The sequence below is a fragment of the Temnothorax nylanderi genome, unplaced genomic scaffold (assembly GCF_030848795.1).
Source record: "Temnothorax nylanderi isolate EJ_2023f unplaced genomic scaffold, tnyl_v1.0 TNYL_tig0121_pilon, whole genome shotgun sequence".
In the NCBI taxonomy this organism is placed as follows: Eukaryota; Metazoa; Arthropoda; class Insecta; order Hymenoptera; family Formicidae; genus Temnothorax; species Temnothorax nylanderi.
The window spans coordinates 119846-134263 of record NW_027249183.1 but is presented as its reverse complement, the minus strand read 5'-3'; the positions used below and the strand labels follow the sequence as shown (position 1 = coordinate 134263).

The following is a 14418-nucleotide window of genomic DNA, read 5'->3' as shown; positions in this document are numbered from 1 at the left end:
ATTTTTCTGAGTGACAGAGAGACCAACTTCACACACTGCATTTTTCGTAATTTTGAAAGAATTATTTTTTTCCAAAAGAATGGTAACAAACAATTAAAGATTTCTGCAGAAATGTAGATGGATCACCTCTTTGGGATCGTAAATTGTTCTCTTTGAAGCGAAATAATTTTGCGAGATATTAAATGAGTGTAGAAAAATATATTTTTGCGTATATATACCAGGACGCAACACAAATTAATCTTTCTGAAAAAGGCACGGTGCTGAACAAAAAATTGTTTTGCGAGTACGGATAAGTGCTTTTGAGATGACGAAGCCGAGCCCGAAGAGCAACCATGCGCATCAAAACGCCTTTGTCGCAATTCCTGCGACCGGTCATAACCGCGCACGACGGATATCTTTTTCTTTCTTCCTTTTTATTTCCTCTCCGCTGTCTCGCCTCGAATAACTTCCACGAATCCCTGCCCGGATGATTACGAGATTACGTTTGGAGCGCAAGAAATCATGACCTCACGAATTTCGAAATTCAGTTATGGATTTGATGCCAGAAGAAGTTTACGACCTCATCATCGTCTATAACGAACTAGGAACGCACGATGCGACCAAAAGATTTGCAAGATTTTAGAACCTCCGTCCCGTGAAAGCATGAATCTAAAATCCACGGACTTAACCCTTTGGCTGTTAGGCCAATTAAAAAATTAGAAAAAAATGCTTGTAGGCCAAAAATACTTTTGACAAAAGAATTAATAAAATTTTAAAAAAGGTGTTTTTTGGGGGTTTTTTGAGTCGCTGTAGGTATCTAAAACTGCGAGGTCAAAATTTCAAAATTTAAAATGGAAAAATTTATAAAAAAGTTCTTATAAATTAATTTTTCTGCAAAACGAGAGATATTTTAATTTTTTTGGCTATGTTAAATCCGTCGTTAATTTAAAAAATTTCAATTTTAAAAACGGAATTAGCGTCTCGAGAAACCCTTCAAATTATTTTATGCAATTAAATCATATTTTGAATTTTTTGCTCATTATATTGAATTTGCCATTTTAAATTCTTGAATTTTTATTTTGAATTTGAAATCAAAGATTTCAAAAACTTTTAAATATCAATTTTTATGCAAATTGAACAATTTTTTGCACTTTTGGTCCGCCGTATTAGATTTGAATTCAGCGACCCCAAAACAAAGATATTCTAATTGTTCTGTTAAAATTATTTTTCTTGAATGTACGGATTTTTCCGTTATGAATAATCCTGACTAGTGTTTTTTTTTCGGATATTTCCGTCATTGATAGTCAGATCAAGGGGTCGAAATGAGTCACTTTTAATAGTAATTCGGTTAGTGAGAATTTTGTTCCAATTATTTAATACTATTAAATAACATTTAACTTGTATTATAGTTTAGTTTTATAGGCGAAATCAATATAATATAAAAATTAAGATAGCCAATTTCTTATTTATAGAATCTTAAATCAAGCTGTGCACCTGCATACCTCGTGCAGTTTTAAAAATGTTAAAATGGCTAATGATGGACTTCCACACCACTTAGAGGCATGTTGGGTTTTTTAAGGTAGACCTTTGCCTGGAGCTCTATTATACTACTTTTTGTATTATATATTGCACAGCGTTTCGTAAATTCATTCGTTGTCATCAGAGTCTGAGAAGGCTCCGACAACAAATATATTATTTAAATATTCACCAGGAACAAGTAACGAATCCAAATATCGAGCATGAGGAAGAAATCAGAGAACCATATTGCTATATGTGAATAACAGTCTAATACATGGAGTACCAACTCTACAATTACATGAACGAGCTCTTCATAACAGCTGTTCTGAAAGACTAGAAGAATTTATATCTATTAGTACATGAACAAAATATTTAATTGATCTTGAATGATGAGAGCGTATTCATGTTTTTAATAGAATAGAAGAACATTACTAGGGTCTAAATTAATATATTTTCTTAAATCAAAATAAACTGTCTCTTTACTAACTTCAAATTCAAAATCCCCATTTAGCACTTATGTAATCAACATAGTAGCTAATCACATTTTTTAAATTGATACGTACCATATGTGTAAAGTTGGAGTTGATATTAATATCTTTTCCAATTTAATTAACATCTAAAATTGAAGAGTTTGTTATTTCTGCAAGTTCCATTCGTTTAAAGGTGGTTGTTTTAATATTTAGATTTTCTTTCTTTATTAATTCTACTAAAAACAGTTTGATGTTTTTTCGTAACTGAAAAGCGATTCACAGCTGCGGCATTGCGGAATTATTTTTTGTTAGGGCGGACTTTACACTGAAAACCGATATAAGATCGATCACACCGCGTGCCACGAGGTGACGTTTCGGCGTCGTTACTCCGAAACGCCCTGTATACGTAGACTGATTTGCGGTTTGGGAAAAACGCGCGGCCGCCGTGCGCCGGCCGGATGACCGTGCGGAATTTGACACGCGTGACTTTGCGCCGCGCGTAGACCCGATCCGGATGATCTCGTTCGCGAAGTCATATAATTACGGGACGCGATCAAAGGATGTGGAACGTCGCGCGAAAAAGCACGCGTGACCGACTCGCCGTTGTCCCCGCCGCGCCGTCGCTGTCACCGGCGGCATCGGCGCCGTCCTCATCAACGTCGAAAGAAAGAAAGTGACCGCGCGTACGAGCGCCTGTCCGGTGTCCCGCGTTCGACCGATAAAAAAGAAGGCGGTCGACGACGAGTTTTCGCCGGTGAAAAACAATCCGGCAGGACCAGGGTTACTCAGAGATATTCCTTAATGATATTCAAGCGTTTCTTATCGAGCTGTTTGGCCCGAATTCTCCTACTTTTTCTTTATTTAATCGATGAAGCGTCAGTATTGCTGCTTCATACTCAGATGCAAAATTACAATTACGATAATTATAAAGCAATTAAAATAAACATATGAAGAAAGAGAGAAAAGAAGTAGAAAAAAATAATAGAAACATATAAAACGAATATAAAATTATGTAACATTGTTGAAGAGAAAAGTAAAAAAATTTCAGAGACAAAATTAGGAAAAATCGATAGCATTTATATTTCTCATACGTATTATAATTTCAATAAATTTTGATAGTTTTCTGTTTGTTTGAGAAAGGGGGGAAAGGAGAGCGAGGAGAAGAGATTAGCGAATCAATGCAACTGGCGAATCGACGAATTTCCCCTCCACATTATTCACAAACGTTATACGAATCACGAATTGCGAATACGCGCATTATAGTCTGGTGCTATAGCTTATGAATTTCTAATCTCATTGTTTCGCCTATAGATACACGGTCTACGTCTTGCTGCGCGTACTCTTGATAATTGTTGATTTTATGCAGCCGATGAAAGACACTCATCTTCATCGGGACAACGCGAAGAATCGCGAGTCTCATCGACGGCGACGGCGCGAACAAACAAATATAAACTATTGTCATTAAAATGCGCTCTACTTTTGGATACAAAAACTTTCAAAGGATATCAACCTGTTGCTTCCCGTATCTCAACCTTTCTATCTAATTCCGAAATCGCGATCAAAGTCGGTACAATTTTGCTGTATTTTGTTTATGTCTGCACGTGAAAAGGATCTTTACTATTTATTCGTGAAGATTGAAATATTTTCGCGTCCGGTTTTCGATTTTCTGATCGCCGATTATTCTTAGAATATTGCCACGATCGTGAAGCATGGCGAGAGAATAAGCGTAATCTTTCATGTTACTCAAAACGGAACTGGCGAAGGGACAAGAAAGAAGAAATTTAAAAATGTACGAAAGCAATAAACTGAAAAATATAAACGAAAACGAATGCCAACGAAGATTTGTATTTGGTCCGCAAATCCTGCTTCCAAGCTGGCGATCCCAAACGGAATTCACCGCAGCCGAAAGGCTTTAAAAACATTATATGTTTTTTCAAGGAAGCGCGAGAGTCTCTTCGCGTCTCTCACGGATCTCGAGTTCGCTCATCTCTCTCTCGTTGTCTCGTAATACGTCAAGGACTCGGGAGCGCGAACCAGGACGAACTCGCGTTCGTCCGTGTTTCTGGTATCTCGTACTGCGTCGCGTTTTACATGTGTATACGTGCGTGCGTACGTGCGTGCGTTCCACGTGACGCAATCGGATGCCAACGGCTGCAGCAGATCCCGGGATGCTCGTGTTTCGCGGACGCTACCGGCTAACGGTCGCTGATACGTAAGGCCAGACACGCATGCACGCACGCACGCACACGCACGTACACGCGTGCACACAAACAGCAAGCAGAAGCGGAACCCAGAATGACGTCAAGCCTGGTGTCCCTGGTGAATGGATTTCAGCTTCGAGAATTCAGCTTGTCGATTCGACCAGAAGAGGCGCAAGCTGCCGATCGCGAAAAATCTCTCAGGTCGATCAAGCAGTCGCAACAAAGTTCATTTTCATGCACCAACAACCTCTCGATAATTAAGTAGATTAGATTAATTTAAATATTGGACGAAAAGGGAAAAAAATAATTTTTTAAATAAAACTAAAAGTTGTATTTTACACTTTTTCAAGCAGTACTCATGCAATTTGTTTCATCAGAGTTGATAAAGTCACCATCGACAAAATTCATATTATTCAAACAAGTTCGTGACATATATTTTATCATTTTGATTATACTAGAGAATTTAAATTGCTGACAGGAAAGAGTTTCTCTATAAAGGAAATTAACGCTGCGTCAACTAAACTAAGCTTCGTCTTCGACATTACAAGTACAAAAATATCGGCAATTTTACTTTCTTTGTTAGCTTTCCAATAAGACGCCACAGAAAAGGATATTGCGATGGGTTCTATCATAGATCAGGCAGACACATGGGAAATGAATATCCACAGTATTGGGGTTTTCCACACGTTGAGAAGAATTGTTGCTGGTGAAGAATACGTTAGTCGCGGCCGCGGTGATACGAGTTTTCGACATTTTGATTTTGATTCGGTGCACAGCATCACCAAGCCTCATGGCGTGGCAAGTGAATTCGTGCAGCAGGCCCGTGCCGGATGGCATGAATTCCTGAATGCCCAGCATCTCCAACAGCCGATGCATTTCCAGGTCCTGCTCGATATTGAATATTGGAAACAACATGTCTGTCTGTTGTGCTATCCCCTCATCCAGCAGTTTGTGAAGTTCTCGAGATCCTTCCTCGGTCATCAGTCGCTCTATCAGTTGGATAATTGCATCTCTTTCTGAGATATTACCTTTGACGGGTTCCGAATAGCATGATGGAAAGATGAAAAACATTGAAATCTTTCTTTCTTTGAAAGGTATCTCCATGATGTATGCATCTAGCTGCTCAAACTTACCTGAAAAAAAAAGAACATTAAAATTAGAGACAGCAAAAGATTAAAATATACAAATAATGATAAAATTAAGTAGTTTCTTATCAAATGTCAGATTTACATCAAAGATTTTCAAAAATTTATGTAATACTTTTTACGTTGCTCGGAAAAGAAAAAGCTATTTTTGTAATTTTGATTAAATTGTAGAAAGTATGAAAGTGTAAAAGACATTAGAAATGTGTTTTTGCTTCATTTCCTGCATTTATATGAAAATGTTTTATAATACAAAATAAAATACATAAATTTTTTGTTTATAATATAATTTAGAAATTATTAAAGACAATGATAAATGACTAAAATGAGATTGAAGTGACTAGTGACCATTATTGAAATTTTTTTTCGTAGAATCTTTTTTGTATTTTTTGTCTTTTTTGTCTTTTTGTCTTGTTTTCTTGCTAACACTAATGTCAGGTGTGGTATCAAGATCAAAACTAGGATCTAATTGACCCTCGCAGTAGATTATGTTCAGCAGGATTCCGTCGGTGTTGCTATTGATATTATCTGGTGGTAGTACATCCTGTATGTATTTTTGCGTTAGGCATTTAACAGTATTATTGACGAAATCCCTTGTATGGTCGGGACGAATGTCGAAATTAATTTCCTTCACCTGATGGCCAGATGAAAATAAATTCATTGTTTCCTTGTATATCATTTTGCGTTCATTAACGAAAAGCCTACTAAAGATTCGACACGTGTAGGAATTCTCGGATCCATTTATCTAAAACAAGAAAAGTAAAAAATGAGATCATGATATTCTCTCTTTCTCCTTCCTCTCTGAGACGATAAATGCTCCTTACATTTTATATTTATATAAGTTATCACTGAATTTATTTGTTAATTACATTTTTCAAGATCTTAAGAACCCGCTAGCGATAAACCGCACAGTTTCGTGAATACTTTGTATGACGATGTAAAACATGCGGGAGAGAATTACTCACTATGTAACAAAACTGATTGACTCCCCCCTCAGAATAGCGTAGTTGGACAGTGGTTTTAGAAACGTCATCTGGAATATAGAGGACTTTTCTAAGAGAATTTTCGGTATCGTCGCTAGCCCCAAAGTACATCACGAGTAGATTCTGGTATATAAGATGCGGGCTAAAGAAAATGTTATTTTTCGGCTCCATCAACATACACTTCCTCAGGCTTTCGAGGGCGAATTTAAAGCGCGCGTCGGTTAACATCTTAAAAAAAAAAAACATGTTGGAAGTTGCCCAAAAATTTACAACCAGAAAAAATTATATTACGAAAATCGTATAAAAGTTGGATTAAAGGAAATAAAGGATCACAAATATATTAAATTATACAATTAATATTACATACGTGCGCACATACACACATATGTTTTATATCATGTACATATAATGTAATGGGCATTTTGCTGAGATTGCTAGGATTGTCAATTTATTAAATAGCAATAGAGCATACCTTTGAAGTAATCCTTTGGCTATCGACGCAATTCCAAATAAATTATAAAAATTATCGATCACTAAGGGAGAAAATTTCTTTAAATCGACGGAACTGGCAGTGAAGTACAACGATGGTTATCCGTTCAATTTGTACTGTAAATGACGAGGCGAGTGTTCCGAATCTGATGTAAAGGATACAGTAAGATCAATAATACATATGAGCAGTCAAGATCAATCGGTATTGTTATTTATGTTCACTTCTCGCGATTTAACGAGAATGCGGCAGTCACGTGAAAACTTGAAATAAAGGATAACAAATCCGGTACCAAGGACTTTTAAAGATTAGGATAAACGTGAAGTTTCGCGGGTGTTTCGTTTATTGTTCATAGACTCTGGCGGTAGTATTCCCTGCAAATAATTATGTTCTACTTTGAGTTTATGATTCAAATTGACAATTTATCTCTATATTCACTCTAATATCTTCTCTATCGTATCTATATTGTCACTGTCGAATTCATCATCATAGTTAGAGTAGTTGAAATATTAGTTAAAAAACATATAATTATATGATATACATTTGTATACATATATAAGTATTTTTATTAATTTTTTTCTTATTACATAAATCTCTGCATGCAACGATTTTAATCGATCGTCATTACAATAAGTTTTACGTCCGGCAGAAACTTTCGAAAAATGTCAATCTCCCGTTTTGGTATATTTTTTAATTTAATTCCAACACACATCGCGATTAAAATCGGCATAATTTCGTTGCATTTCGATTTTCTTTATCACATAAAAATAAATCTTTATTATTTACTTGTAAAAATTGGAATAAAAATCTTTTATTTGTATGTAGTAATTAGTTGAAGAAATAGTACAACTAGATAATAATTTTGTAAGCGTGTTTTTTTTTCTACACAAAAATTGTTTTAAATATACGTTAAAAAGCATATAATAATTAATTTTAAGCAAGAAATATTAACGTGGAAAGTATATTATAATATTATTTTGGCTTCCACATAGACTCTAAATGAAATTAAAAATGTCGGTAATTATCGACATTCTTATAATTCCATTCCCTACATTACCATTCTGACTAAATATGATGGGAAATACATGTGCATATTGACACATGCAATGTTGTAGCTATTTTTGGCTACATCCAATTCCAAAGTTGCAAACAAATGTACGAAAACGAGAACAATATACAAACTATCTGTTCTTGTCTAACAGATGATTGCAGCACCATCTCTCCTAAGATCTGGCACTTACTACTTTTGCTCTTCTTACCATTCATGCAAGAAGATTCATGCAAGATTCAGATTGCATCTGTGTATTTTTTTCTAGACTTTGAATCTTAGTTCTAATATGCACGATATTGTTCCTGCATGTTGTCCCTTTTCTCCGCGAATGTCTCATTTTGTATGTATTAATTATATAATTCTTGTATTTTAAGCAAATATTATCGTGAAGTGACAGCTCAACGTGTCAAAAAAGTGATATTTAAATATTTTTTTTCGTTTTTAATATATACTTGATCGTTATTGTCTTCATTTTTGTGCATACTTTAATCGTGTAAAAGAATTTTGCAAAGTCAATTCAAAGATATCTTGAAATGGAAAAATGTCGATAATTCTGTCACTCCAGGATCCCCTTAAATACAACAAAGAAGTATCAAATCTTTAGGTTTTGAAAAAAGTAAGAAAAAACTTTACCGCTGTATCGAAACTAAAAATAAATTTCTCCGCTGCTCCAAATATATATACATATATATGTGTATAATACATTTAAGATGGTTAATTTATATTAAACAATGCAACAATATTCATAAACTATTTCACTTTTTAACATTGACTGTTTTTTTGGATATTATATAATAATGTAATATAATTATATTTAAACATTTTAGAACAATTATATTATTAAGAACAATTATGTTTAAACTTTTATAATTACATAACTTGGGTTTAGAATTAAAAACAATCTACATTCTTGAAAACTATAAAGAAATGAAGAAAATCTTTTTAATTAATGTACATAGAAAGTTTTGCTTATGTACATAGAAATTTATTTTAGTTGAATTTTTAGTTAGAAACGTTAAGATCCAACGATCATGATATGTAATAGTCAATATAATTTTTAATTATGTAAAATTTTTGGATATTAAATACGTTATTGTTATAATATGACTTTTGTTGTAAAAGCTATATAATATTATCTGCATTAATTTCGCACTATTTATTAACAATAATGAAGATTGATTCTAATCATTATTTCTTAATTCTATTACAATAAGTTTATAGTCTAATTATTTTGAATATGCAGCCGCAATATGGTAAACAAGTTTCTAACTTTTATTTTTCTTTGTTCAATTTGTTTACGGAAAAGCACAACATTTATTAAAGTACAAAGTTATTACATTAATTGATATAAATTGAATAAAAGAAAGAAAGATTATCATCATCTCTCATCATTATATTGAAAATATGTTAAAATATAAGAATTATAATTATATTATATTATACAATAATATTATATCATATTATATTTAAATTGAAATATGATCGATATTCATTTTATAAATTCTAAAACTTACCAAATAATTATAAAGTATCGCTGATTTTCATTCAAAATTATTGATTCAATACCGTTTTTGTACAAGGTATTAACAACTTCACTATTTGTGCATCACACATATATTATTTATAAATATATTTATGTATATACATATGTATGCATGTATATTACAAGCATTTCAACACGTGGACATCATATACCTAACCTCACTTATTTCTACACAACTTTCTGCAGAAACTCATGCGTGTAAATAGCGTGTACGTATGCAAGACTTCATCGCTAGCGCTCTCTTACGTCGCAATTTACGAAAGGACGACGACTCCACATAGCCAAATCTGTCGAGAACAAATTTTGAAAATGTCTGCCGCAAATTTTTTGTCGATAGAATACCAGCAGAAATGTAGCAGATTCTGCTAACAGAATATATAATGGCAGATTGATTGCAGAAACTGAGCAAAATCTGGCATTTAAATGACGTACGATTCCATGCTTACAAAATGACAGATTCTGCTCGGTTTCTTTGATTTCTCGGTTAATCACTCGGTTAATCATTTCTCGATAACTCGGTTTGTCAGATTATATCGGCAGGCTCTGTCGGCAAAACAAGAGTCGCGAAATTTCTTACAATAAAAAAAACAATTTATTTAATCAACTTTTACATTAATACTTAAATTTACACAGTACGTACTACGCTAAACGAATACAGTGTATGACGCTATGACGAGATCATTTACCTTTCGAGGAACTGCGGTGAACTGAACTTGCAGTTCGAGATTTCCCTTTTATAAGGTCCAAAAAGAGTCTTATCGTTTTTCAGGACAGTTTCTAAATGATTCATCTTTCTTATGCTATCGTTGAATAAATACGTAACATCGAAAAATACATGATATTGGAAAATTAATTTTCGAAGGTTATTGAATTCTCTTAAGACAAGATATATAGTTACAAAAAGTTTATCTAATAGAGTTTCCTATTGTTATCACATTCCTAAAGGTAGGTATGGACGATGATCCACAGTTGTTTAATCCGGACACAGATGATATTGGATTTGTTGCGATATCTGAGCGAAATCTGTTGCCAATTTATTGTCATTATTTCTTATATATATTTTTACAGATTTGAACATTACATTATAATATCTCCGTTTATGCTACATGAAGAGCAAAACTATAGACATTTTTCTGATGTAGGGGAGAGTTGGATATTACCGCGCGGTTGACAATTCCGCGCCACTGTTTAACTCAATAACTATTTGTATTACGCGCCTACAATAATCTTAATATCATGGACTAAGGCTGCGTTCGGAAACGTCACCCGAGTGCACACGAGTATACTCCCTTCTCTTTCTATCTCAGCGAGTTAGAAGAAGAAGGGAGTATACCCATGTGTACCCGGGTGACGTTTCCGAACGCAGCCTAACACGGAATACCCCCCGCGAATGCGCTGTCAGTTCGTTTCGGCCGTCCATGTGAAGACACTGCGCTCTGCAAGATTTTCTGCTTATTCACTGTAATTTTGCTGGTAGTTTCGATAAGAGGTGAGTAATATAATATTTACATTACAGAATTAAATTTGACGCATTTGATAGGCTAAAACACTATAAAATTAGGTTGCAAAATGATTTTAGAAACACGCGTTTCTTTTCTATATATTTTAAGGTTGTAAAGTGAAATGATTGAGTTTGATAATTTTGCGCCTAAATTTGAAATTTTGAGACTGATTGAATTTTGGAGACTGATAAGATTTTAAAGTTGTTTTTGTAATTCATAGACAATAGGTATAACGATAACTGTGTGTTAAGAGTTACCAAGACTGTTTAGTTTACAATGTAAGGTGCTTACAGAAAAGATCGTTGCTTAAGTTTTGATTTGAATTTATAATGATCGTTATTTGTTAACACATTCACTTATTTTTATATGTAGGTACCTACTAGACGATATTAATGCATAAATATAAAAAAAACATTTTGTTATTGTGTTCTACTTTATGTCACTGGCTGAAGCCAGAGTAATTTTTATAGGCACGATATTATCAGACCAGTTCGGTAATACCCCGTTTTCTCATTTTTTGGAAAATTGTTAATATTTTAGTTTGTGTTTAACTTTGAAGATTATTACTATTATATATAGATAGCCAAATAAATTACCTATCTAAAACTGCACATTTTGTTTCTTTGAAACATTTCTAAGCTTAGATATACGCTTCAATTCTTAGGGGCTGATCGGTAATATCCAACTCTCCCCTAATAAGGTGCAATAAGATTAAATTTATGATTTTATCATAAATTTATCATAAATGTTGCTGCTGCTACGCAAAACACAACCATGTATTGACAGCCGTACCTGTTTCCGCATACTCACACTATAATATACAAATAAACGTTATGCATATTTATCTTATTATTTTACTGATTAATTTACTAGTAATTTCAGAAATCGCAATAAACATTTAAGAATTTCATATAATATTTATTGTTAGTGTGATATTACATAAATAACTTCAATTAATTTCAAATATACAAAAATAACATTGAAATTATACATAAAATAAGACTTGCACTATATTCATTGGGTGCATTTAGTACTACAACCGCTCACTAGGCAGCTAAGTAGCAATTAAATATGATTGGTTGGATGTTGGATCCAAAGATAAAAACCAAACACATTCTATTGCTACTTAGCCGCTCAGTGAGCAGGTGTAGTACTGAATGCACCCATTAGAGAATATAATAATAAAATAGTGTACATACCACATATTATTCTATCATATATTACTATATTCATGTGCATGGGATATCTTGGATATTTATATCAATTTAATTAGCCAAGTATTACTGAGACAAATTTAAATCTCAAAACATTTTTCAAGATATTATATATATAATGTTTAATTACTAAAATTTTATTTTATTTTTCTGTGACTCTTTTGTGATTTTAGGCAAATTATATACAATGGATTTAAATCAAAATAAAGCATAAAAAACTTGGCATGCTCAGGTCGCATTTTGATATATACATTTCTACAATCATATTTCTTTTATATTTCGATAAAATAATTCGCAAAGTTTGATTTTAAATATTATCTGCAATAATATCAATGATATATAATTTAACACAATAGAAATATTATATGCATGTTTTATAATATTTACATATAATCATTACAAAAAATTAATAAAGTATTAAAGGAGAATGTTTATGTCAATAACATATCGCACCCCGAGAAGAATACTGTCACAACTAAAAAAAATGTTGATTTTAAGTTAAACCCGTAAATATGCCTCAAATATGTTACCTACGTGTTATAATAGTGTCACAAGTCTACATGCGAAATCCACCGCACAAGAACAAAAGTGTCATTATTTTTTTAAATCGGTTATGCTATACGGTTTTCTGGGTGAATAGTGTCATAAGTGAATTGACAAGTGAATCACAGCAGACTTCTTTGTCCTAGTCTGCCATCTAGGTCGCGAACGTCCTAGTATATAACGGGTTAGCAACGTGCTAGCAGTTTTATAGCTGAATTCAAATACTTCAATAAATTAACGATAAATGTATCTGCATTAAATATTCTAACAAAGGAACCTGTTGATATTATTTGACAAGAAGAGACACGCGACGGAACCTCGCAAACCAATTAGGTTTACATCTATTATAGAATATCCAGGATAAAAAGTTGTTTGTTGAATGTGACATTTTATATTTATAATGAGATCCGTTGTTATCATTGTTAGTTTGCGGCGACCTCTCGAAGAAGTAAGATCGCAACCACCAAAAATGTATTTTCAGTAAAATTCTAATACCTTGTTTTACGATAAGTGATGAAATAATTGTTACAAAAATTGTATATCAATAGAAATATTTTAATACACAGGGTAAGTCGCTAAAACTGCATGACACGTATACATATATTTCTTTTAAGAATAAATTGTCTGAGTATATAGACACAATTCTGTTTATTCAAAATTGTTTCTTAGAGTTATTGAAAGTCGTCCATAAACCTCTAGTCAATATCGATAATCATAATATATTTCTTGCACGCAAGAAATTATCTAAAATTTTTGTAAAATATACAAAGTTTGAGGTAAAATAAATTGCTACGATATAATGATAAACAACTTTTCAAATTCAAATTTAAACATTTAATTAACATAAATATTAGATTACATCAGTCTGAAATCATTGACAGCTCCGTGCCAGCATCATTACTAATCGCCTCTTTTCTGTGACGCAGGAACGTTTCTGCAACTTTCTCTTGCAACAAAAATTGGTACAACATGAATCTGAAAAATATACGTAGCGTTTTAATGTTCATCATCGCGATAACTACTATTACCGGTAGCAAATCGCAAAATAATTTCAACATTTCTAGTGATTTCCGTTTATCTATGAACTACACGGTACCGATGCACTACAGCGTAAAACTGGCTTTTATCAATACCAAGATGAACGATTCTAAACCGTCATTCATAATGGATAAATACAATTACTTTTACGGAGATTCCAATATAATAATTAATATCTTTCAACCGATACAAAATATAACATTACACGCAATAAATATCCATTTGTCTGATGAGGCGAAATTGATCAAAAGAAATGGTTTAATTTATAAATCGGCATATACTACATTTACAACGAATTCTTTAGACCTTTCTTTTAACGACACATTATTCCCCGGCCTTTACAAACTAAAATTGGAATTCTATGGTCAAATATCACATAATAATTCGGAAGGTTTCTTCAGAAATATTCACGTAAATGAACAAGGAAATACAGCGTAAGTAGACGTATAAACTAAAAAGATACATCGTTACATCGTAATGTTGTCCATAATGTAATTATTCTTTGTACTTTTTACTAATTAATTTCGTAACTAAAAGGTTTAAACAATGTTTTATAAAATATGATTAATTACTTAAAGACACTTCAATACACTTGTATGTGCTTCTATAACAATTTTTAATATCAACTATATTACAGTTTAAAGTTTATTATTTTTATACATTTATTAATTATATTTAAACAAATTATAAAAATTAATAAAATGTGGCAGATGGCTGATCGCAACACACATTCATACGATTGGCGCC

General features: G+C 32.8%; 1 protein-coding gene across 1 annotated transcript; it reads right to left on the bottom strand.

Annotated features, from left to right (window-relative positions):
• Nucleotides 1–4475: 4475 nt before the first annotated feature.
• Nucleotides 4476–6919, bottom strand: LOC139776504 (serine protease inhibitor 88Ea-like). Its single transcript, XM_071713196.1, has 4 exons — nucleotides 6766–6919; nucleotides 6276–6521; nucleotides 5659–6055; nucleotides 4476–5301 (listed from the first exon to the last, which is right to left on the bottom strand). The coding sequence occupies exons 2-4, from the start codon at nucleotides 6519–6521 to the stop codon at nucleotides 4748–4750; spliced, it is 1197 nt and encodes a 398-aa protein (XP_071569297.1). The 5' UTR covers nucleotides 6766–6919; the 3' UTR covers nucleotides 4476–4747.
• Between the last annotated feature and the right edge of the window lie 7499 nt (nucleotides 6920–14418).

Coding starts and splice junctions, on each gene's coding strand:
- LOC139776504 (XM_071713196.1), bottom strand. CDS start 6,521: ATGTTAACCGACGCGCGCTTTAAATTCGCCCTCGAAAGCCTGAGGAAG. Junction 6,056..6,275: donor TCAATCAGTTTTGTTACATA/GTGAGTAATTCT, acceptor TTCTTGTTTTAG/ATAAATGGATCCGAGAATTC. Junction 5,302..5,658: donor GAAAAAAAATTTCAATAATG/GTCACTAGTCAC, acceptor TTTTTTTTTCAG/GTAAGTTTGAGCAGCTAGAT.